At 35.9% G+C, this 27,000-nt stretch overlaps 1 protein-coding gene across 1 annotated transcript in view; it reads right to left on the minus strand.

Annotated features, from left to right (window-relative positions):
- Positions 1 to 1,375: 1,375 nt before the first annotated feature.
- Positions 1,376 to 27,000, minus strand: part of LOC110443030 (calcitonin gene-related peptide type 1 receptor-like) — a 127,294-nt gene continuing 101,669 nt past the window's right edge. Inside the window, exons 5-12 of the mRNA XM_021486978.1 lie at positions 23,065 to 23,191; positions 22,231 to 22,384; positions 9,647 to 9,713; positions 8,970 to 9,030; positions 5,624 to 5,703; positions 4,933 to 5,110; positions 1,758 to 1,910; positions 1,376 to 1,502 (exon numbers count right to left, since the gene is read on the minus strand). Of these exons, the coding sequence (XP_021342653.1) occupies positions 1,443 to 1,502; positions 1,758 to 1,910; positions 4,933 to 5,110; positions 5,624 to 5,703; positions 8,970 to 9,030; positions 9,647 to 9,713; positions 22,231 to 22,384; positions 23,065 to 23,191 (880 nt within the window). The 3' untranslated portion in view covers positions 1,376 to 1,442. The remainder of the gene's footprint in view (positions 1,503 to 1,757; positions 1,911 to 4,932; positions 5,111 to 5,623; positions 5,704 to 8,969; positions 9,031 to 9,646; positions 9,714 to 22,230; positions 22,385 to 23,064; positions 23,192 to 27,000) is intronic.

A 27,000-nucleotide genomic window follows, 5' to 3' on the forward strand; every position in this document is an offset into this window, starting at 1 on the left:
TACACACTATTCTGATGACAACGTCAGTTCTGGTGTTGACAGTTTACACACTATTCTGATGACAACGTCAGTTCTGGTGTTGACAGTTTACACACTATTCTGATGACAACGTCAGTTCTGGTGTTGACAGTTTACACACTATTCTGATGACAACGTCAGTTCTGGTGTTGACAGTTTACACACTATTCTGATGACAACGTCAGTTCTGGTGTTGACAGTTTACACACTATTCTGATGACAACGTCAGTTCTGGTGTTGACAGTTTACACACTATTCTGATGACAACGTCAGTTCTGTTGTTGACAGTTTACACACTATTCTGATGACAACGTCAGTTCTGGTGTTGACAGTTTACACACTATTCTGATGACAACGTCAGTTCTGGTGTTGACAGTTTACACACTATTCTGATGACAACGTCAGTTCTGGTGTTGACAGTTTACACACTATTCTGATGACAACGTCAGTTCTGGTGTTGACAGTTTACACACTATTCTGATGACAACGTCAGTTCTGGTGTTGACAGTTTACACACTATTCTGATGACAACGTCAGTTCTGGTGTTGACAGTTTACACACTATTCTGATGACAACGTCAGTTCTGGTGTTGACAGTTTACACACTATTCTGATGACAACGTCAGTTCTGGTGTTGACAGTTTACACACTATTCTGATGACAACGTCAGTTCTGGTGTTGACAGTTTACACACTATTCTGATGACAACGTCAGTTCTGTTGTTGACAGTTTACACACTATTCTGATGACAACGTCAGTTCTGGTGTTGACAGATAAAATCACTAAAACGATGCCAGTGTCAGTTCTGGTGTTGACAGTTTACACACTATTTTGATGACAACGTCAGTTCTGGTGTTGACAGATAATATTACTTAAACGATACCAGTGTCAGTTCTGGTGTTGACAGTTTACACACTATTTTGATGACAACGTCAGTTCTGTTGTTGACAGTTTACGCACTATTCTGATGACAACGTCAGTTCTGGTGTTGACAGTTTACACACTATTCTGATGACAACGTCTGTTCTGGTGTTGACAGATAATATCACTTAAACGATGCAAGTGTCAGTTCTGTTGTAAACAGTTGTTTTTCACTAAAATTATGAAACATCAGTTCTGTTGTTGACAGATAACATCACTAGAACGATGCCAGTGTCAATTCTGGTCTTGAAGTTAATATCACAAGAATGATGACAGCGTCAGTTCTGTTGTTGACAGTTGTTTTTCACTAAAATAATGAAACATCAGTTCTGTTGTTGACAGTTAATACGACTAGAATGATGACAGCGTCAGTTTTGTTGTTGACGATTGAAGAAGAATGATGTCAACATTAGTTCCGTTGCTCACTATTTGCTCACTATGACAGCGTCAGTTCTTCTTTTGACATATCTTATCATTTGTGCGATTACATCGTCAGGTGTCGTGTCAACAGTCTGCCTTATCCTTCAGAGGAACCATTTCCAATGACGAGACAGTCAGCCCATTCTGAAATAAAAAGGAATGCTACATGTTTTAGTACGTACATAACGTAACTGACCGTGGCTTTTTTTAACACGATCTGTTACTATTTGTACAACTGTATTTAACACAATTATTTCATATGCTTAGATGTATTATATTTATAATCCTGGAAAAAACGGCGTTAATTCTGCAATATAAAATGTGTATAATAATATATAATAATATAATAAATAGCATATACAAATGCACAAAGATGCATTTCAAAAATCGTTTGTTTACCTGCGTACAAGGGTTGGTAATTTTTTTGCCGTTGGATTGTCCATGCATCGGTTCTGTGAACGTATAAGACGTGGCGTTCATGCCACTGATTCGGACATCCACGCCCCGCATTAGACGATGTTGACTCCACTTCCGCCGTAACAAAGATATCACCTATAACAAGCAATATCTTTGAGAAGTGAAAATATTAAAACCAAGTCACAACAGGCCACAGTAAAATTTTACGCTAAATGGTCCACCAATCTTGTGTACTTCGTGACGTCACGTTACTATTGTAGTGTGATGACATGTAATTGTGATGTCACGACGTTGTTCTTTTGAATGAACTTGAAGAGCCCTGTGAAGAGTGAAAGCAGCTTGTTTTTTAGTCGGTCGTTAATATACAATTTTGGACTTTTGTGCTGGTGAATATGATGTGATATGATCCTGAAAGAGTGATATTGACTGAGGCGAAGCCGAGGCCAATATCACTCTTTCAGGTTCATATCACATCATATTTACCAGCACAAAAGCCCATAACTGTTTTATTATATGCTTCAACAATAAAATAAAACGAAACAAAACTAAAGGTTCTGATTTTTGTATGCTAGCCTACGTGTGAAATTTAGCCAGGTTTGAATACAACATTTCATCATTGTAGCTTTCGAAGACATCGTCTAGGTTCTTTTTTCTTAAGATAAGCATGGAGGACATGCACTGCGTGTTCAATGGCCTTTTTTATGTTAACAGCATCTTTATCCTCGAATAGTTTTGGTAATTTTCCTAACGGAGGTGAAACGTTCGCCAGCAGCCATCTTCTAATGTCGTCTGACAGATCGCGTTCCGGTCTAACTGCGCATGCGCTACGACAGGTTCCGGGGAATTTCCATGTAGGCTATATTTAGAAATCGATATTCACCGGATAACCAGTCTTCATGAGTTTTTGAGGACTGGTCACGTGTATCTGATCCGACCAATGTGATTGCGAAAAATGTTCATGCATATAATAATCTTATTTTTTCTATATTTACCTCCTTCACATGGACATTTAATCCCTTTTTATTATATATATATATGAACCTATACCATTGTTTAAAACATATGACCAGACGAAGAGTCATTAACAAAATTAATAATTGCAACAAAAAGACTTTTTATTTAAGATTTACTGTTTGAAAACCATGTTGATCGTTCAACGGAAATAACTGTTAATTACGTTTATACAGTAACACCTTTCTCTTCCAAGTTTCGATAGTATTCATCTGTATTACTTCGCCAACTTAGATATTAATTGGAATATTGTATATACATGTATAAGGGACATTTTTTTGTGACGGCTACAGATCACATACTCATTATAAAGTGAATGTAAAACACACACATGTGATAGCACCTTTAAAATAAATAATAGACACAGCCAAAAATGAATCGCACTCCATCATACAGCTGTTTCGTCCTTCTAAGACTCATCGGTGATGAAAGGAGGAAACATTGTTTATCCAAATAGACTTGTATGTACTTTGCGCAAGATACTGTGAGATATGTATTTATGTATTATGAGATTTTGAGATGAACGTATGATATAGTTCGTTTCGTATCTAAACCTAAGTTCGCATTTTGTAGAAACTGTTTTATTAACCAATCAAAAAGCAGCCAAGCATTCAATCTGCCTTGCCAAAACGATCTAAAACGGCTCTGTCGAACAAAAATTTGATTGGTTTCACTTTTGCCACTAGTAAGAAGACTTCATTGAAGAAAAAAGTATATAACTGATTTAATCCTTCATGCGGCCACAAATCACCGTTCATAATAATTGAAATAGTGATAATTCGAGAAATATTTTACTGTCCTTGTCTAAGGTAACCATTGATATGAAAAATGTGTGATATATGATTATCAAATTTAAATCATTTGTGACATTGTTCCACATATTTTCTGTTTTCCGCGACGTAAACATCACAGTTATAAACATGCGGTACTGCATATTCAACGTAATGGTTTAATCCCACCTGTAACGTTAACGTAAACCGCCAAACAAGACCTTGGGGTATACACATAAACAGTATGATATTGCCAATATACGTTAATACAATTAAATACATAATACAGTCAGGGATCTAAAACAAGCACAGAGTACTTATATCATTCCAAATAGGATTTGTGCTTTGTCACAAGTTCTGTGAATGGTTAATATATATTAACACATGTGGCAAACTAGAAAATGTCTGTCAGACATGAATGCATTGAAACCGGGCGCTAGTACTATATGACCCCCCCCCCCCCCCCCCCCCCCCCCCCCACCCCCCCCCCCCCCCCCCCCACACACACACACATTTTATGTCACAGCTGCCAATATTATTAATTCGTTCTCTTACATTCATTAAGCGGCGATAGGTCGGCATTGACTGGTACAAGTCCTGCATTAATTTTTAAAATATACGCTTACATTATACATGCATTTTAAAATCTATTTAAGGTCTTGTAAACAGAGTGATAATTCTTACAGAAGGAATATTAAAGGGGCTGGTCGGGGGAAAAAATAAATGGGCCTAAATGCGTTCTCTGGCCTTCTAATAGTTATACCACGGCAATATGATGGTCGAGTTCTGCTTGCAATGTCCAGTTTTGACCACTTTATTCTCGGGGAAACCCCGCGTAAATTCAGCGCAGATCTATTTATATATGTCACGTGGTTGTTTCGAAAGTGAGGCAGTGAAGATAACAACAATAGCACGCCGTCATGTGCCATGTCGGACTCAACCAGCGGACAAGACAGCAACACAATACGTAAATAATTGTTTTCAAAGGTCATGTATAATGCAAGTATAGTATTCCTACCTATATGTTGTTGTTATATATAACGGTATTGATACCTCGTGCCTGTCATGACTTTTGCATGCATCTTTTTCTTTCGCTGCGATGTTTACATTTGGCCTTGTTAATGATGCGCGTGCGGTAAATTACATCACTGATCTGGGTCAATTGAGAGTTTTAGACTGTCAGGTGACAATTTAGGATTTTTTTAATATAATTATAATTTTTACTCTTAGGGAGTGAATTTCAGCAAAATTTGAATCGGTATATTTCATAAGAAGGTATTTTAAACATGTGTATGCCATTTTAGCAAATATGACATTTTTTCCCCGGCCAGCCCCTTTAATCATCATATGTCCGTTGAGGTTGATCATTTTCTTACCTCGCCATTACAGAAACAATAGATAATGGCTACGAACGTCCCCTGGAGTGATACAATAACGGCTATAAAGTAACTGTAGAAGTCCTCTAACGGGGATCCCTTATAGGGCTTCATCGGGGTGAGCAGGTGCTGCAGTCCTAGTAACGGAACCAGTAGCAGTATCGCTTTGGCTGCTTTTCTGTAAACAAAACAGGCGAGTGACATGTCCGTTTAAATGACCGCACCTTTAGCATTAGGAAACATAATTTATGAATAAAAAAACCCAGAAGTTCTGGTTAAACATATTAAATAATTGTTAAAGAATATTATGAGTCATGCCATAAACTGTGATCATCAATGTTACAGTCTCGATAGTTGACTAAAATATCCACTTAGAGTATTATGCATCTTTAATGTAAAATGCATCTCAATTTCATCTCATTTCCAAAATAGGTCCATACAACGCAAAGATCACTTTAATTCTGAATGACTTTGAATGATTACTTTAGGAACAGAGTCCAACCACGTTTCTATCATTTTTCGTTTTTTTTGGAAGCCATTTTTGAATTTATGTTCTCTCCTCTTTATTCACACAAAGAAGCCTATTTCGGTTGGGCGCTGTTTTAGGGAATACAACATTTAGAGAGAAAAAATCCAAGTTGAGATATATAAACGTTTATGAATACGGACTGTGAACGTAGACAATACCTACTTCTTTTGAGTGGATTCTGGTATTTGTTGAAGTTTGGTCATCAGTAATCTGATAATGTTGATGAGGAATATGATATTGCCCTGAAACAAAATGAAATACACATTGTTAAGTGTATTAATATTGGATTTGTCCCTGCCAAGACATACATCGAGTTGGAATCCCAAAATTAGCCGAAAAATTACACGAGCAAGTGATGGGGTGTACATTTGTATGTGGAACCAATGGCACTCATACTGTCTTGAACATCGGAAAAATTGCCGCTGAATACTAAATAATTAAAAACGTTTATAAGTATTATGTTAAATAACATTCTTAACTTATGCTTATAAGTGATATACATAGAAGTATTTCGTTGTATTTTCGATTAAATTGTTTTTATCGTCAGTCTTAACGATGGTCCAGGAACAGCGTAATGTCACCTGGATGTTTGCTTCTGACGACGGTCGTACGTTACGCGAGGCAGGAGAAGCGTCAAAATGACACTTATCCAATTGCGCTCATTTAGAGACTTGCAGCGGAACATCAAACGGCGGTAATGGACGTACACATCACATATTCTGTTTTGATTACAAAATTAAATGAGGTCTTTTAAGTGGTATCCATACTTAATTGATCCTCAATGTTTTGGTTAATGCAGAATGAAATAATATACCTGACGAACAGAAAACGATAAAGCTATTCTTATGGTAATGACGTTTTGGTAAAGGATAGGTTTCAGTTGTAAGCAATCTTTTGAAGTTCGTGAAACTATACTACTTGCTGTAGGAATGGTCTATTCGCGGTACGCTTTATAAGATTAATTAAAGAAGATCAGAGATACTTAATTACTCTCCCATTCATCTTATACATCAAGGTTCACGTGCGCTTCTTTGTGTGTCTGTACAGAGTTTTTTTAGTTTTTAGTTAATGGCTGACGCACATAACTACGTCGTAGAAACATGTCCAGTCTGTATAACAGTCATACAGCATCCTCAAGTTTCAAGGGGTCCGTTCTCAGTGCACAGATATGTATTTATCCAACCAATGCACATGTAAAGCCTATACACAGCTGTAATGTTAGCTGTTAACCTCAATAAAAATACAGTCATGCATGATTAAAATTGTCCAGCTTTTATTCGCTTACGAGACACTTTGGCTTTAAAAATGTGCATAATTATTTTCATTGAAATCAGTCATAAATTCTTATTAATAGAAATTGTTGATGTTTACCTCTGGGAACAAGGAGAACAACATGAAAACAAAACTTGACTACGGTTTGTGCATCTTCTTTGATTGTTATTATATTTGTTTGCTACTATTTGTGGAGAGGGTGTAAACAATGTTGTTTAGGTTATTAATGTTGTAATAACTTGTACCCAATCTTCTGGCTTCATTTGTACGCAATCATTTGGCTTCATTTCTGGTAATAAAATATTTTTCAATCAAATCTAACGCCATGTCTAATTTGTGTAATTAATTTAACATATTTAATTGACAAAATGATTCAAAAGGAACAGCCAGGTTTGAGAACTTACTCCATATTACGCCATAATACTGTACCTATGTTTCTAATTTTTAATAATATTATTTGATTAGGTAAGTATTTTATGTGTGTTACTTCATGCAATATTTTGCTATTATGTTAGATTCCACAAGTTGTGTAGATTAGACAGAATTTTACTGTTAAACGGATCCTAGAGGAAACTTACGAGGGGTAATTGTTCAGAAGATACAAGTATAATGATCTACTCGCCGGAGAGTTTAGACTTTTTTACCAGACGTTTCCTGTAACCATCAGAATTATTATAATAATTTGAAGGGTTCAAATTGTATTGATGAGCAGACTATTGCATTACACACTGAAGAACCCGGAATTAGAACTGCCTTTGGCTACGGAATTATTTTTGCGCATTAGATTGAGCTCTTGTAGACCCTTTTGTATCAATGATATAACAACACTACACAGGGTAGGAGGGCGGATCAGTGACACTGGCTTCTGCGCCCCAAGGCCTCAGTTGAAATACTTTATTGACAAGAATATTCAGAAATCATTGGTTTATAACTGATACTTGGTGAACTAATTTTCTATGCCACCGCTTGAAAACTGAAACATCAGATATCACACACGCTCACCTTAAAACAACAAACCAACAAACATCCCAAAAAACATGATAACCGCTAAAATAGTGACATTTGTACTATATTTGCCGATGAATTTGACCAGATCAGCATTGCCCGTGCGTATGATTTTGCGAAGGGAGATAACTATTGACATGACCACTTGATGAGATTTCACATTTTTATTGAAGCAACACAAGAAATTGTTCAAACAACCAAAAACGACCAATCAGCAAAATATTATCAGCTCACTGTTGCTAGCGGTAGTGGCTAGTCATGTACTGTCCTAGAAATTCTCGATACAGTACAGCTACCCATTCAATTAACCCCCGGTACAAATAAAAAACATCGTAGATCCACAGGGGTTCGGTACGAATGTCTGAAATACACATATCATGCTAAAACTGACATGGGTCACAGCACACATAAACATACATATAAATGTATGTTTATTTATGCTGTGACCCATATCAGTATAGCATATGTGTACAGATTCATGTTTATGTGTGTTGTGACCCATATCAGTTTTAATTAGCATGTGTATTTCAGACATTAGTAACGAACCCCTGTGGTAGATTCATGTGGTCCCGTGTTATATGAGATACAGTCGATAGACAAATGTGATATACAATGTCTCGTCCTTTCAAGCCACGTCTGGTTTCCTGTTTAATTCGACATTCAATCACTGCAGCTTCACATTCCTCGAAATTTAGCAGCTCTCCACTTCGAGACTCGCAGCTGAGCCTGTGCACCGCGTCTAGACATTATTCTTCTGCGATGATGCATCAGAAAATTTGATATCTTTTGAATTCATCAACGAAAATTAGATATGACATTTAAAATATGGTTATGTGTTATGTTTCTACATAATTTGGCTGTATTGAACTATCAACGTACACCATCATACTGTATACTGGTCATTTAATGACGGACTATGTTTTTAACATTACGTCAAACCGTAGACTTGCACAAGCTCCAGAACCTGGGACAAAACAAATGCGTTGACTGAAATATAAGGATTGAATCTTGCTTTGGTCGATTTCATGGGGTGATGAATTAAGTTGGTCTTGAAACAAATTCAACACAAACTGCTTCGCAGTTCATTAAATTTGTTTCAAGACCAACTTATTTCATCACCCCATGAATTTGACCAATGCAAGATTCAATCCTGAAGTATACAGTATCTCACACGTTGTGACTACCTAATGACGTACCTAGTGACGTAGTGTGACGTTTTGGGTATACCTACCACAAGTGACACGACGATCGGTCCGTACAGAATCCACTGGTAACAACTGTCAATCCAGCACCTGTAAACAAAGTCTAATTCTATACATGTACAAGATGTACTACATATCACTGGATTATTGTAGTCCAGTACAATAGAACCGCAAACGTTAATGTAGAGTACTTTTGTTTCGCCGTGTAGAATTTTATCGTTTTTGTTCTGGGAACAAATTTTCGAGTTTAAGCATACATTATGTTGGGCTCTATATACCTGTTATATGAATTCTAAGTGTAATGGACAAATACATGATATATTGAGATACATATGTACGTACCAGCTAGTCATGGATTCTAGCAATATAACATTCGTTGTTTGATTTTAGATGAATCTTTAAGTTTCAACATTTCTAATTACATGTGGAATATTATCCATTTACACGTTAGATCTTATTTTTTTCCAAGCATGTGAAATACATGCAAATGAACGAAACCCACTTAAACGACGACAGTTTGTGTTAAGTACAATGAACCGTACGAATATCTTATACATATTTTACAGTATGGGCCTATTGGGAATTCATACCCTCGTAAATCAGATAAGCATTCTCAAAAACATGTTTCGCAAATATTGGGTAGATGGTATTTATGCATGTCCGCATGGGAATACGTAACGGCTTATCTACACCGTCTTGTACTTACCTTGATGTGCAGTCCTCTTCGTTCCCACGAACCCCGGCGTAAATAGCCGTTAATATCACCGGGAGTCCTGAAATGTGATACACGATAAGTGAAATACAGTCTGTCAATAATCGTAGTTATTGCGTGATAGATGATTGTAATTTAAAGGTATTTCCATTGAATCGTATGTTTCTAAGCATTGACTGCATGTGATTATCATTGTCAATAAGAATGTTACTTGCAACCGGAATGAAAACTTAATGAAGCGGGTTAGAAATTCGTCAATTCCATTTGAAATTCATGTCGACCATTGCAATATTACAGTTCAATACATGCATGAACAATCTTGAAAATACGATAGAAATAAAATCAATGAATGAAAATTTAGTATATTGTTAAAATAAGTGCATGCTTTCTTGCTATTTTCCAGGGATGGTCAGCCGTAACAACGTTATTATTATAACGTCACATAATGTAATAATGATGAGGTCAACATGTCGGTCATAATATTCATAGCTCATATGAATGCCATCCGACATTTTGCATATTTGTTAATTCATTTTGAAGTCATAATTAAAAGTTGGACTTGTATTTCTGTAAACCATTACTAACTGGTGTTACATGTATAGCTTATCAGTGCAATGTCTGATTACATTATTTACGTCCCATGGGGAAGTAACTCGATTCCAAATATGTGTAACGTTTTCATTTTTTGTTTTGTTACTTTATACCTGATTCCGGATAGTTTTCCGGCACTGTAATTTAATTAATTGGAGACTTGAGAATAAAAAATTGTAAACGAGGCAAATGAGCTGTTTTTATGAAGGATTTTACAGTAAAATAGAACATAAATTTACATATCTACAACACCAGGATGGGCGGAGTTTGGCTTTTAACCTATATTAACCTAATTCCTAGACTGATCGTGGAGATTATAATGCCGTCATGTCAGTCATATCATGTTTAGGAGCCCGTAATAAAAACTTTTCGGATCAGTTATCATTACCGTAGGCTCCTTGGTTATTCATGTAATTTTCAAGGTTTTAACAGATTTGAACCTTAAGTGTTTTTTTTGCTTTTTTAAAAATCTTTATAACATGCAATGCCAGCAGGCCAATTTATCATTATTCTAGGCCTCTGGGTTATTCGGATGAAGTTATTCAAAATTCTTGATTAATTTGACCGTTGTGACCTTGAAGTAAAATCAAGGCTTAGTTTTATTTTAGAAAACTTCGTAACACTCCATCCAGTCATTCTATTAGCTGAATATCATTTTCACAGTCCTCTTGGTTATTCAGAAGAAGTTCTTTAAAAGTATTTAATACATTTGACTCTTGTGATTTTGAAAGTAGGCCAGGCTCATTTATTCAAAAAACTTTATAGCACCCTGTCCAAGGTATCCAATGGACAAACATCGTGACCTGAAGTTTTCCAGATGTTCCAGTATAATCCGTTTCCTATTAGCGACCGCCATCAACACCAGAATTTCTCAAAGACATTGCACAAACTAGGTCACCGTCCATACCGATCATTTTCCATTTGCGCATTTGTGTTTTTTTTCAAACTGAATACGCCAGTTATGTCTTAATTGATAGAAATACACGAAAGGAAGTAACGAATTTATCAAAATATCTTTAGTCTGCTACATAATATGTCCCCCCCCCCCCCCCAATAATGTGAGAAGGATCTACATTAAGGAATTAATTCTAGACATGTTATACTGTATTAATTTGTAATAGTGTTGTACTATATAATGCGTTTACATGTATGTTGCTTTGAGCGATGCACTGGAACTAATGCACTTTTGTAGTCAATGGGTCGAAAGACTCGGGGTAAAAACAGGAGTTTGACTTGAAAATCGTTAAAAGAACCATCACTCTCCCATTCAGTCATAACGACGACCCAAGAATTGATTTCCGTACATGTGATGGTGTTCGTTTATTGCTATACAAACTTTACACCAGGGCCCGTATTCATGAAACCATTCTCATGCTCAAGCATGGACTCTGTGCTCGAACAGACTTTCTGGTAACTCACTTAAATCATGTCATGTAATAAAACAAAAGTTTAAACTTGGAATACAACATTCATGTTTTGTTTTTCCAAAATTCTTCCAAGTAACTGACAAACGTATTTTTTCTGAATTTATCACCGGAACATGAAATTGGGCATGAGTACAGGACCCGTACTCATAAAAAATATTGTTCTTAAACCAACTTTCTTGTAACTCACCTAAATCCTGTCAAACGATCAAGAAGTCAATTAGATTTTATTGTTAATTTATAAACGGAACAAGAAATTAAGCTTGAGCACAAAATCACTGCTTGAGCAAGAGAACGGTTGCATGAATATTTGCCCACAATGTGAGCTTGAGAATGAACATAATTTTGTGAATACGGGTCCAGATTACGTTAAGTGATATTACAATTTTGAATATAATGGATCATTAGACTAGTTATGTTGATTTTTAAACGATTCTGTTAAGAATTATAGGACTTCAATTCTGAACAGAATTAATACTAAAAATATTTTTGTCATTAATTTGGAAACGAAACATCTTGGAATCGCCAACACCGGCAAGTTGAGATTCTATATCATCATCTATATACTACTTTATACCACCTACCGGTAGCCTGATAAACTCATTATCATTGGTTGTCAGTATGAGAAGACGTTGAGAACGACTTGAGAACAATTTGAGAAGAACATGAGACGGATTTTCCCATTCCCCAGAACTTGAGAACGTATTTTCTAAAAAAAACAAAAAGGACGTTTGCTCGCGCCAGATGACGTCCGAAACCGGAAATTGTGTCCGCGCAAGGAAATAGTCCGTCATAAACATATCAATACAGAGTTACGGAAAAATATTGTTAGAATAACAACATCATTTAAGGTTCAAATGTGCATATGGAAAAGCGAATGACGATAGGATTGTTTAAAAAATATTTTGTTCTACGTAGTTTAAAGATTCGTTGTATCACTCCGCGCAAAACTTCTTAATTTAAACATATTTATTGCCAAAACAAGACAAGGGATTAGGCACAAGTATTAACGACTTATCAACGCCTTCTCCAAATATACATTTGAAATGACATTACAATTATGACAATAAATATATACAATTGTTATTACAATTTGAACTCAAAATCTCTTGCTGGATTTAATAAAGTTTTGCACAGATCTAAAAATGTTTGGGTTAAGGTCCATGGAAAATTGTGAATTGCCAAACAAAAAAAATTCAACATTCAATTTATTCAAATTTTGAATCAAAATACGTCTTTCGTTTGTAAAAAGTTGACATTCCATAAAATGGTGAAAGACATTCTCATAAGGATGACCACAATTACAAGATGCACTCTCAACAAGGTTAACTCTAAAAAGGTCATAATTAAGGGAACTGCATTGGTGTCGGAGCTTAGTATGCAAAATATTAAGTTTACGATTTCCGATTTTAAAGTAAATAGGCGGACTTGACTGAATATTTGATGTTAAACAGGATGTGAGTGAATTAATAAAAGGTAGGGATCGAACCGAATTGTCTAAGTTATTCCAATAGTGAAGAATAGAAGGTAGAAAAGAAGAGTTAGTAAGAGATAATCTGAAAGGAGGAATCCTATAGTTATTATTGTTACGTAAAGCGTAACGATTATTTTCTCCAGATAAAGGCGGCAAAAGATGATTGAAGTAATCAGGAGTTAATTTATGATGCATCTTATACAATAGTTGAAGTTCCCTCCGTTTTCTGCGGTTAGATAAAGTTTCAAGACTAGTTTCGTAATATAAAGTATTAATAGGGGTATATGAAGGAAGTCCTAATATAATGCGAGCAGCTTCACGCTGGGCTTTTTCTAACTTTTCATATTCAAAAACAGTGCAACCGTCCCACAACTCACAAGCATATTATAAAACAGGTAAAATAAAGTCTTGTAAATTATTAAAAGAGCATTCCTACTTAATAAGAGTTTCAAGTTCCGTAAGACATTTTTTTTTCATAACAGAAGTGTAAATTCCATTTACATGATACCCCCACTTTGCATTCGAATTGAAAGTTACCCCTAAATGTTTATGACAATCTGTAAAGTTTAAGACTTTCCCATCGAATACCAAATCTAAGTCTTCTTCGATATCGATTGAATTCGAAATAAACAATACATCTGTTTTTTCAGGATTATGACCAAGTATTTAAGATCTCTAGGTCTCTATTTAAAGTTTCTTGAATTTCTAGACAAGATGAAGATGACTTAAGTAATGGTGTATCGTCTGCAAAAAGACAAGACGTTGATTAAAAAATATCTGCTATGTCATTAATAAATATAAGAAATAAAAGTGGGCCAAGAATAGACCCTTGTGGAACTCCTGCCTCAATTAGACCTACAGAAGAATATGAACTGTTTAAAAATACCTTTTGGTGTCTCTGAGACAAATAATTTTCTAACCACATAAGCAATTCACCTGAAATCCCGTACGATTTTAACTTCACTACAAGACCTCTATGCCAAACCCTGTCAAAAGCTTTGGATATGTCACAGAATACAGCACACGTATGTTTTTTTTTCTTCAAGTGCAATACAAATTTGGTGATATATATCAATGAGTTGATACACTGTAGAATGACCATGCATAAAACCAGACTGATATTTGTAAAACAAAGAATTTTCTATAAAGTAGTTGTACAAATGTTTAAAAATCACTCTTTCAAAACCTTACCAACAGTAGACAGCAAAGAAATTGGTCTATAATTCAAAGGAGAATGTCTGTCACCCTTTTTAAACGAAATATTGGCTAATTTCCATTTATTTGGATAAATCCCTGTTAATAAGGACATATCAAATATTATTTCGAGCGGAGTACAAACAGTGCGAGCAGTATTTATTAGCATATGGTGGCTGATTCCATCCCCACCCGAGGCCTTGCCGCGCTTCAATATCAATAGAACATCGCGTATTTCAGTTGAATGTAATCTAATTGAACTAATATTTTTGTCAGTTTTTGGCTCAATAATCGGAACATCCGTGTTACTGTCAACTACTCTAGTAATACTACAAAAATAGTTATTTAATAATTCAGCTTTGTCTTCATCTCTAGTAACTATGTCATTAGTAATAGGATCGATTAAGGGAGGTATAGGTTGTGAAGTATCAGACGTTTTAATTAACCTTTTAATTAATTTCCAATAAGACTTAGGATCAGAAGATGAGTACCCATCAATAATATCATAAACATTTTCATAAAAAGTAACACGTGCATGCTTTTTCATATTATTTACTTTGTTTCGCTGTGATTTGAATTTATTGATATCTACCAAACATTTGGTTGACCTCGCTATTTTATGTAATCTATCCCTAATTCTTAATAGTTTTCTAAGCTCCGAGGTCATCCATGGCTTATCATTAGGTTTTATATTTACTTCTTTACTAGGAATACATTCATTGGCAAAAGATAGATAAATGTTTGTAAATCGATCACATGCTAAATTAAATGAGTCACAATTATAAAAAGTTTCTATCCAATTATGATTAGATATAAGTTGATTAAATTTTTCAGAATTTGCACTCTTGTACTGCCAAACCTTACGTTTATAGACTGGTTTTAAAAAAGACAAGGAAGATTTATGGAAGCAGTACAACCATCATGGTCACTTAATGATCTATCAACAGAAATTACAGAAGAGGCAATTCAAGAAATAGAGTCAGCTAATAGTATAGGATTTAGTAAGCTAGATCTAGTACGTCCAGTACGAGTAGAATCTTTCATAACATTAGTTAGTGATAAGGAGTTAATGATGTCAAAAAGAACGTGATTATTTGAAGCAGTGAAGAAGTCAACATTTAAGTCCCCTGTTACTATATAACATTAGGAGAGATATCAAGAGCATTATTTAAAGATGACCTTAAGTTTCCCAAAACGGTAGGATAGAGCTTTCTGGTCTATGAGCTGTTCCAATAATGTAAGTCGAGTGGGGTAGGCTAATTTTTGTCCATATTACCTCATCACCAGGATATTCCAATTCTGGCAAACGATCAACTTTCAAACGATAATTTATATAAACCAAAATACCACCCACAGCAAAATTTCTATCAAGTCGAAAGGGAGAATGAAAACCATCAATACATAAATCATTAGTAATAACCTGATCTTCTAAATGAGTTTCGGTAAAACACACAATGTCGTATTCATCTACTATTTCCTCAATATAGTCTAATTTGTGTCTAACGCTCCTAATATTTAAATGAAATATAGAAAGCTCGCCAAGTCTCGGACCAGGATTGGACTCAACATCCATATGCTGTAGTAATAGCATTAACAAAATCAATGAAAACTCGAAATTTCGGAAACAAGAAATAAATATGATATTTAACTGAATAATCAACCAATAAAGTTAGCTATGCATTTGATGAAGTAATTTTAACCAAGAATTTAAACCAAAACAAAAAGTGTTAAATGACTTCATCACACATCTTCCGTAGACCTTAGAATAAAAGGAACCGATCGCTATTCTATGACACATAAAAGAATTATCCATTTTCAAATATGTTACACAAACATGAAGGAGAAAAGCGAATCAGTACCCGGAATTTCATGAATAAAAAATGTGCAAACCAGCAATTGAAATTGTCAAACCTTATTTCGATATATTTAAGCGAACAAACAGAACATGTCATGTAAACAAAAAACACTGAATAGTTGAAAAGAGCAAAGTCACTCGAAGTAATAATGTCGATTTTCTCATCGCTCGCACGAAGATAAAATCTCGAGCCCACCTGCGGTGGACTCTCGATTTTATACACGTGCTCGCGATGAGAAAACTGTTCTCACGACAAACTCTGAAAATACAGTGTGATAATCTATAAGTCATAGTTACGCAAAATTGCACTTGTATTTAACGTCAGTATCACTGCGCAAGCCTTATGACGCCAACATCACGACGCTTGAGTTTTGACGTCACATCAACTCTTATAATTACATTCGTGTGAAAGTGATACTACATTGTATCTCAAACACATTCTATTTCAATCTGTCATTTTGTTGCAAAGCTCTTTGGGTAAAGCTAGCTCAGTTCTCGCTTTGAAGACGAGTCATTATTTGGATTTGACCTATATTTACATGGCGGATGTTGTCCGTGAAGCAGAAGACGCTTACCCCTATGGTACACCTGGTCATATCTTCCTTGTACTTTTTCAAGTGTCCCCATGCTAATCTACCCTTTGTTTATATTTTGCCATAGCTTTGTTGATTATGATTTCGAATTAAGGTTTTGTTGACACTTTAGTTTTTTTCTTGTTTGTTTTTATGCATTACGGCTGCAAATATTTGTATCGTAAACGAAATCGCGACTTAATGAAATATATATATATATACATTTCAGTTTTTTCTCTCGCTAAACACGAGATGTTTAGTTTACTATTAATCTAAAGTGACTGTAAATGATCAAATTACACAAAAAAAAATACAAAAAAACACTAGTTCTTTCGTTTTCTTTTCGGTAAAAAATGTTGAGTAAACTCACAATTCTAAATCAAGCCGAAGAAAGAAGTGATTAAGGAGTAACATTGTACATTAGGTAGAGCATTAAGGATACCAACACTCTGTTCTAATTGAAGCGTCATGAGAATGATGTAATAGCAGTAACACACACCATACACATTGTACAAATAGCCATTTTCAGCTATTTCTAGTATAGATCGGAAGTAATATTTCAGAAAGAGGAGACTTCCAGTGATAACGATGCTAACCGAGAATTCTTACTGCTATTAATCCAGGGTATTAACAAAACTAATCACTTAGAAACGAAATGGCTCCAGAATCGTACTGAAACAAGTTTTAGAAATTCAAATTCAACTTTTGAATGTGTGTAGAAAAATTAATACCGTCGAATAAAATACTTTCTGATGATCAAGTTATTCGAATATTAAAATGTTTATATTTTATTTTGAGATCAAATAAAAATGAAAAAAATACCGTTTTAAGTTTTTAAATAAATAAGTCACGCTGAAGACTCTTAAACTTTCTGGTTATTATAGAATACTACTACTACTTATATGAGGGGGTAACTAAGCACCAAATGATGGGCCTATATCAACAGGAAAGACAAACGGTGTGACACGTAATGTTTAAATCAACCCATTCTCCTTATTATGTATACAGTCAAAATAGAGATAGCAAGGGAACGAAAAAGGGGTGCAATGACCGTGTAAACTGGCAAATTACAAAATTAAATTTAGACAAGGTTTTTTTTAGAACTGTAACGGGGATCGTTACAGAAGTCTCCAAAATACCCGCGCAGTCGTAAACGAGGTTCATCCTGTAGTTACTGTACTGTTCGTTATGGGATGATACAAGCGCACGAACGATGTAACAATTTTTACCATAATTGATATATTCTTTTCGACCAATCAAAATCAACCGCAGCTATATGGATGCGCAGCTTAAAAAATAGGTATTTCCTGTACACCTAGTCTCGATCATCGATATTCATGCAAAGTTTCATTGGGAGTTTGAGTTTTAGTGTCCGAAAATAATTGATCGGACAAACTTTCGGTGGGAATGAAGAAGAAACTGGGTAAAAACCATATACCCACAAACTTCGTTTTAAAGACTCAAATATACTGATTGTTTTAGGTGCGAAGATGAATGTGCATAGCATCATATTTATTTCAAAATAAACACATCTCCTGCTGGGCCTCTGAAGAGGTGGTAGCGCCAGGGAGCTGCTCAGAATATCACATGCCTTTGACGTTTTTGGTTATCTACCTCCTTTTTTCATTTTTGCTGATATACAACTTTTTATTTCAGTAAGAATAAATCTGAATCACATGGGAAGAATCCTTTAAATACTTTAATGACAGTAATATTGTACGCCTCCATAATTGTAGCTCAAACTCCAGAGAGGTATACATTGTACAATTAGGAACGTAATGTCTCGTTTTGTTGAAGAAACCTATCTTTAACCTACTGCATCCATTTACTAATTAGGTAATTCGCTCAACAGTGGAACCTAGGTCAAAACAGAAACGTCGGCGTCAACAGTGGAACCTAGGTCGTAACAGTGGAACCTAGGTCGAAACAGTGGAACCTAGGTCGAAACAGTGGAACCCAGGTCAAAACAGAAACGTCGTCGTCAACAGTGGAACCTAGGTCGTAACAGTGGAACCTAGGTCGAAACAGTGGAACCTAGGTCAAAACAGAAACGTCGGCGTCAACAGTGGAACCTAGGTCGTAACAGTGGAACCTAGGTCGAAACAGAAATGTCGGCGTCACAAAATCAGCAATGGATTGTTTATCAATATATATTTACACCGAAATTGACCTCAAGTTGATGCATAAAATTCATGTTGCTTTCAACTATCTAATCACTTAAAATTGATACATTAGATTCGAGATTATTCAAACATGTTCCGTATTAAGAGTTCTGTTATTTGCTCACGAGATGGCATTAGCGGTGGTATTATTCAACTTTTTTAAAACATTTTAATTGGTAGCAAGGAACCAGTTCTCCGTCTTTTAATCAATTTCGGACTGAATCCATGGAAAAACTCAGGAATCAATACAATACGTTGGAATAACGAATAGAGTACGTGTTTTACTGACGGGCTTGACTATTAACTCCATTCAAACAGGAAATTAAAATTCCAATATGGTTATTCCGGTCAGTGGGTGCTTTTTTTATCAATCATTCCTGTGCCAATGAACACAGCAATACAAACAAACATATCTAGTAACCATATATGGCTTTTTTATGTTGTGTATCCAAAAAAGTATTTAGACGAATATCTAGTAGACGGCAAAACCTCGATACACAGGCTTCTCATGTTTTTGTTGTTGATCCATCAAAGTTTATTGCCTCGAACAGATGCCATAGGTCCACCAAATTCCTCAGATCAGCGATCCTTGACGTAAAATCGTTCTGACACGCGATACCGATCACAGTAACCTTATGTTAGTAGATACGGCATACTCTCAACGAACGGTTCCCATTTAATAATAAGTCAGATTAATACCAGCACTAAAACAAGTATGTGGTCTATCAAGGTCGCGTGGTCTGTACACAGTGCTGATGTCATGTAGGTCATCAGTGTTACGTAAACTATCATATCAGTGATAAATATAATCGCTCAAATATGACATTTCGTCTTTTCGTGTTGACGCCTGCGAAATAACGTCAAGCGTAACGCGGTTAACGAAAAGACGAAAACCCGCCAAAGTTTGGTTTAGTTTAGTATTGTTTAACGTCCTATAAACAGCTACGGTCAACCAAGGACGGCCTCCCCTGTGTGCAAGATGCATGCGTGTAGTGTATGCGTGTGTTTTTGGAGGCTGCGATATGTTCGTGTTTGTCTCCTTGTGATAGCGCGGACCTGATGCCGAGTTTATAGTGCTATCTCACTGAAACATACTGCCGTAGACACCCAGCAGGATTCCCCACCCTGTCACATTTTACTGACAACGGGCGAACCAGTCGTCCCACCCCTAAATTCCTGAGCGTTAAGCAGGAGTAGAAACTACGATTTTTACAGACCCTGGTATGTCTCGGCCAGGGGACAGAACCCAAAGCCTTCCTTACATGGGCGAACGCTCAACTAAAGGTCGAAAGTGAGGCATTGTCAAGGGAGACATTAGGAAGAAGAAAGTTGTTAAGAAAGAAGAGAAAAGATAAGATCCCAAATTTAGTCGCCCCTTCCGATCATGCAATTACAATGCAGGTACAATTCTTACGCCCGACATCCGCCAATGTGAAATGATTAAAAACCCAACTTACGGAGGGAAAGCAATGCTAAAGCATAAACATTAATAACCGTCTCCACTCCCTCTTTAGTTTTTCTGGTTATTTAGTGATTTTTGTCGTTTGTCGTCTTTTCGAGGGAAACCAAGTCATATATGAGTCACCATAGATAGGTGGTCTGTTGTTGTCACGTGGTCTATCAACGTCATAGAGCATTCTCGACAAAGTGATTTTAATAGATTTCAGTGCTGTATGAAAGAATGGTAGGACTCCCAAGGGGACAGAAAATAGGAGCCAAAAATAGGAAACGTACCTAAGCCTTTTAAAGGCTATCCATTAAGTACAGATGAACGATTGTTCACCTCATTTGGGATGGAATTGTGCAGGGCAAGGTAAAGTCAACGTTGTTCAAACGAAGGAATCCCCCAAGGGACCATATCATGAATAGATGGTATACTTTGACTGATTTTCAAATGAACGACATAGACCTACAGTGCTGTGTCATAATGAGCCAACGTCGACGTCAAAACGATTTTTAGACGTAACACCTTCCCTGTAGTAAAATCAAATAATTTATTAAATTTTACAAGTGATATATTGAAAATTATTCATTCTATAAAAGTGACATTTTTCACTGCAAAATATCACTTTTGTTTACTTGACCAATCAAAACACTGATTACAAACAATCCTTGGCCCCGAGAAAATCCTTTTGAGACATTAGCCCAGTATAACGCCCAGAATGAGCATTTGTTTTCAATCACAAGGAGACTTTTCTCTGGGGGAAACACAACGTTTAATTCCAGGTTTAATTTTCTTTTTCGTGGATGCCAGCAGACTGCCAGCAATTCTAACTATTTGATCGGGGGAAATTGTCTTGGATCAGGACAGAACAAAATATGCAGTGAGACCCGACGAGGGGTGGAAAACTGAGTGCCTCGGACAATATAGTGCTCATTCGCCAAGATCAAACAAGTCAGTCATACAGGTGTATAACTTTTCAAAAAGTGTGGGTGTATTGCCATCGGTGGACGGACATACAAAATGTACTTAATGTTCATTTATTGATCCAGTTGTGAACAAAATTGAAAACTTTCCCTGATATTACAAAAAGGCAATTGTCCCGTTTACGTGTCGAGACAAAACTCCCACTGGAAAATGGTATCGAAACAATTATTTGTTCAGAACATTCTCCAGACATTAACATTATAGAAAAACTATGGAGAACTTTAAAAAACAAATTTACAAACAGAATGCATGACATAGGTCGAAAGATGAATTAGGAAGAGTCGTTTCTGATATTTGGAATCGCCTTGACCAGACAAGAATACATGATTTATATCAAGCAATACCCATGAGAATAGTACAGTTAACAAGGCAGATAGGTATACAACAAAACACTAACAAGTTAGTAACTCTGTTTACTCCATTTTATTTAAAAATGCAAAAAATGACACGCAAAATTGCCTGTTTGATCATGACGTTGTGAAAAAGTTGTTTTCAAGTTCGTCTGGGTCAAATGTACATATATAATGTATCTAATAGTTCAAACAACTTCTAATGAATAAACAAGAAATCTACGATAATGATATTTGGCTGGTAGCATGTGGACATTATGTGCTATAGATGTTTTGTAAAAAACATATTTTCATTCACTTTCATGGTCACAGGGGTTAAATATACTAAACTCTTAACACAACCTCATGTGAATGACCAAGAAGCCTGTGTTAACAATATTCGGCCTGAATCATGCTGGGGTGAGGGGCTACCAACATTTGCTACAATTAAATGATAATGACATATTCTCTAAGCGTTTGGGTCGAAGGTGTAAATAAAATTTTACATGTAACTTTCATTTTAGATAATTAACATTTAACATGACCTACCCCAGCCGGTGGCGTAGCACACAAGAAGTAGGGTTTTCCCGGTGCTCATTGCCTTGAACAATGTTGTATGGAGATAAAGACCCTCGCAGAACATCCAAGCAAAGTTACAGCCTGTGAAATACTCCGCCAAAGGTCGAAGGGTCCGGCACCACAACTACAATGTGAACATCAATGAAGAATTTCTTAATGACAAATTAAAATTCTCCATTAAGGTTTTAATGAAAGGAGCCAGTAAACACGGATGTCGGCGTCGGTATAATGACAATTTATCGACGCAGATCTCAACACACAGCAGAATTATTCTCATTTTAATTTATTATCATTTATTAAGACGTTTTCTGGTTTCCAATTAAAAACGGTGTTTTCCATGATGTTAAGGGGTCAGTGACATTATTCCAAACCAAAACACGTATGGGTAGATTTACGCCTCCGCTAAAATGTATTGCCTATGAAATGGACAAGAAATATATATTTTCTGTTTCATTAATTAATTTATTTGAAACACAATCAATCAATTATACTAAATTCCTTAACTGATACACTTTTCGCTTTGAAAAAGATTGAAAAAATATTTAAAAGCTACTTAAGCAAAATGATATGTTCGGGATTAGATCCGACGCCACTTTATCTATGTACCAGCTTCCGGAATCGCCAGCTATTTTGAAAATGACAACTCTCATGGGTAGAACTGATGTCAGGGGATTACGTCAACAAATATACAAACAAAATTATATGAAAGACGCCATATGAAAAGTCTGAGCAGATAAATTATATTCTAAAAAAGTCAAGCTGTTTGATAATAATAATACACAAAAAAAAGAAGCCCGAACGAACCGGATTATCGAACATCACTTGTCCATCCATGGCCACTAATGAGTAATACAATATCCATGTTATTCCGGTGAACACGTACGACAGGAACAGATTCTTATGAATAGAAACACGGCCACATCTCAGTTGTCTGTAATGTAGAACAAAACAATTGTATTAGACGCGCCGCCACATATCAGTTGTCTGTAATATACAACAAAACAATTGTAATAAACACGCCAAAACATATCAGTTGTCTGTGACATACAACAAAACAATTGTAATAGACACGTCGCCACATATCAGTTGTCTGTAATATACAACAAAACAATTGTAATAGACAAGCCGCCACATATCAGTTGTCTGTAATATACAACAAAACGATTGTAATAAACACGCCAAAACATATCTGTTGTCTGTAATATACAACAAAACAATTGTAATAGACAAGCCGCCACATATCAGTTGTCTGTAATATACAACACAACAATTGTAATAGACAGGCCAAAACATATCAGTTTGTGTGTAATATACAACAAAACAATTGTAATAGAAAAGCCGCCACATATCAGTTGTCTGTGATATACAACAAAACAATTGTAATAGACACGCCAAAACATATCAGTTGTCTGTAATATACAACAAAACAATTGTAATAGAGAAGCCGCCAAATATCAGTTGTCTGTAATATACAACAAAACAATTGTAATAGAAAAGCCGCCACATATCAGTTGTCTGTAATATACAACACAACAATTGTATTAGACACGCCAAAACATATCAGTTTGTGTGTAATATACAACAAAACACTTGTAATAGACACGCCAAAACATATCAGTTGTCTGTAATATACAACAAAACAATTGTAATAGACACGCCGCCACATATCAGTTGCCTGTAATATACAACAAAACAATTGTAATAGACGCGCCGCCACATATCAGTTGTCTGTAATATACAACAAAACATTTGTAATAGACAAGCCGCCACATATCAGTTGTCTGTAATATACATCAAAACAATTGTAATAGACACGCTAAAACATATCAGTTGTCTGTGACGTACAACAAAGCAATTGTAATAGAGACGCCAAAACATATCAGTTGTCTGCAATATACAACAAAACAATTGTAATACCCCCCCCGCCACATATCAGTTGTCTGTAATATACAAGAAAACAATTGTAATAGACACGCCGACACATATCAGTTGCCTGTAATATACAACAAAACAATTTTAATAGACACGCCAAAACATATCAGATGTCTGTGACATACAACAAAACAAGTGTAAAAGACACGCCAAAACATATCAGTTGCTTGTGACATACAACAAAACAATTGAAATAGACAAGCCGCCACATATCAGTTGTCTGTAATATACAAGAAAACAATTGTAATAGACACGCCGAAACATATCAGTTGTTTGTGACATCCAGCACAAAAATTGTAATAAACACGCCAAAACATATCAGTTGTCGGTAATATACAACAAAACAATTGAAATACACACCCCGCCACATATCAGTTGTCTGTAATATACAACCAAACAATTGTAATAGACACGCCACAACATATCAGTTGTCTGTAATATACAACAATACGATTGTAATAAACACGCCAAAACATATCAGTTGTCGGTAATATACAACAAAACAATTGAAATACACACCCCGCCACATATCAGTTGTCTGTAATATACAACCAAACAATTGTAATAGACACGCCAAACCATATCAGTTGTTTGTGACATACAGCAAAACAATTGTAATAGACAAGCCGCCACATAACAGTTGTCTGTAGTATACAACAAAACAATTGTAATAAAAACGCCAAAACATATCAGTTGTCTGTGACGTACAACAAAGCAATTGTAATAGAGACGCCAAAACATATCAGTTGTCTATGACATACAACAAAACAATTGTACTAGACACGCCAAAACATATCAGTGTAATATACAACAAAACAATTGTAAAAGACAAGCCGCCACATATCAGTTGTCTGTGATATACAACAAAACAATTGTAATAAGCGCGCCAAAACATATCAGTTGTCTGTGACGTACAACAAAGCAATTGTAATAGAGACGCCAAAACATATCAGTTGTCTGTGACGTACAACAAAGCAATTGTAATAGAGACGCCAAAACATATCAGTTGTCTATGACATACAACAAAACAATTGTACTAGACACGCCAAAACATATCAGTGTAATATACAACAAAACAATTGGAATAGACACGCCAAAACATATCAGTTTGTGTGAAATATACAACAAAACAATTGTAAAAGACACGCCAAAACATATCAGTTTGTGTGAAATATACAACAAAACAATTGTAATACACGCCCCGCCACATATCAGTTGTCTGTAATATACATCAAAACAATTGTAATAGACACGCCAAAATATATCAGTTGTCTGTAATATACATCAAAACAATTGTAATAGACACGCCAAAACATATCAGATGTCTGTGACATACAACAAAACAATTGTACTAGACACGCCAAAACATATCAGTGTAATATACAACAAAACAATTGTATTAGACACGCCAAAACATATCAGTGTAATATACAACAAAACAATTGAAATACACACCCCGCCACATATCAGTTGTCTGTAATATACATCAAAACAATTGTAATAGACACGCTAAAACATATCAGTTGTCTGTGACGTACAACAAAGCAATTGTAATAGAGACGCCAAAACATATCAGTTGTCTGCAATATACAACAAAACAATTGTAATACACACCCCGCCACATATCAGTTGTCTGTAATATACATCAAAACAATTGTAATAGACACGCTAAAACATATCAGTTGTCTGTGACATACAACAAACCAATTGTAATAGCCACGCCGCCACATAACAGTTGTCTGTAATATACAACAAAACAACTTAATAAATAAAAAAACCAGTACAATACTCGCCACCAAACGTCAATGTGTGGGGAATATTTGTCGGCAAGAGTCAATATTAGGCACACGGCAACATCCCCACTGTCTACAATACCTAATATAACTATAGTGTTTTCTTTATTTTTTATCCTGCAAAGCACACTTTTATTGTCACAAAGCCACTACCGTGGTCTTGAATGTAAGAATAACAGAGCGAACCTTGAGGTATTTATTATGAGTGTTTTCGGTTTCAACGCTATGTCTTCGAAAAGTGTCCGTCTAACGTAATTAGAATTGTGAACGATTATTAACAACCAAGTAACGCTAGGGTAACGACTGACTAACAATAGCCGAACGCGTGCAACGTTCGGTGAACGTTAGTACAACGTTCCACGAACGTTCTCCAGCGTTTAAAGTTAAACGTCGAAGAACGCTGGTCTCCATGAGAACATTTGTGCATGTTCAAAACTTTATTTTCGGACCAGCGTTCTCCGCCGATCACCTCCGATTACCAGCGTCCACCAGCGTTCCCACAACGCTCTTCTGACGCTATACCAGAGACCACAGACGATTACCAACGTTCACCAGCGTTCACACAACGCTCTTCTGTCTCTATACCAGCGACCACAGACGATTACCAACGTCCACCAGCGTTCACACAACGCTCTTCTGTCTCCATACCAGCGACCTCGGACGATTACCAACGTTCACCAGCGTTCACACAACGCTCTTCTGTCGCTATACCAGCGACCTCGGACGATTACCAACGTCCACAAGCGTTCACACAACGCTCTTCTGTCGCTATACCAGCGATCACGGACGATCCGCAAACGTCATAGAACGCTGACCAAAACGTTATGATGTGACGGACCCTTTACAGCGAAGGTCATAGAGGTCATTTAGGTCCCTTTTTATTTCTTTTATATATCAATGATATAGCCGATATTGTAACTAGTGACATAAAATTGTTTGCTGATGATACATCCTAAAGTGAAATAATTGAAAATAACAATATTGAAATAGCTAATAAAATTTCAGAAAAACTTTC

This window comes from Mizuhopecten yessoensis, unplaced genomic scaffold (genome assembly GCF_002113885.1).
Source record: "Mizuhopecten yessoensis strain PY_sf001 unplaced genomic scaffold, ASM211388v2 scaffold716321, whole genome shotgun sequence".
In the NCBI taxonomy this organism is placed as follows: domain Eukaryota; kingdom Metazoa; phylum Mollusca; class Bivalvia; order Pectinida; family Pectinidae; genus Mizuhopecten; species Mizuhopecten yessoensis.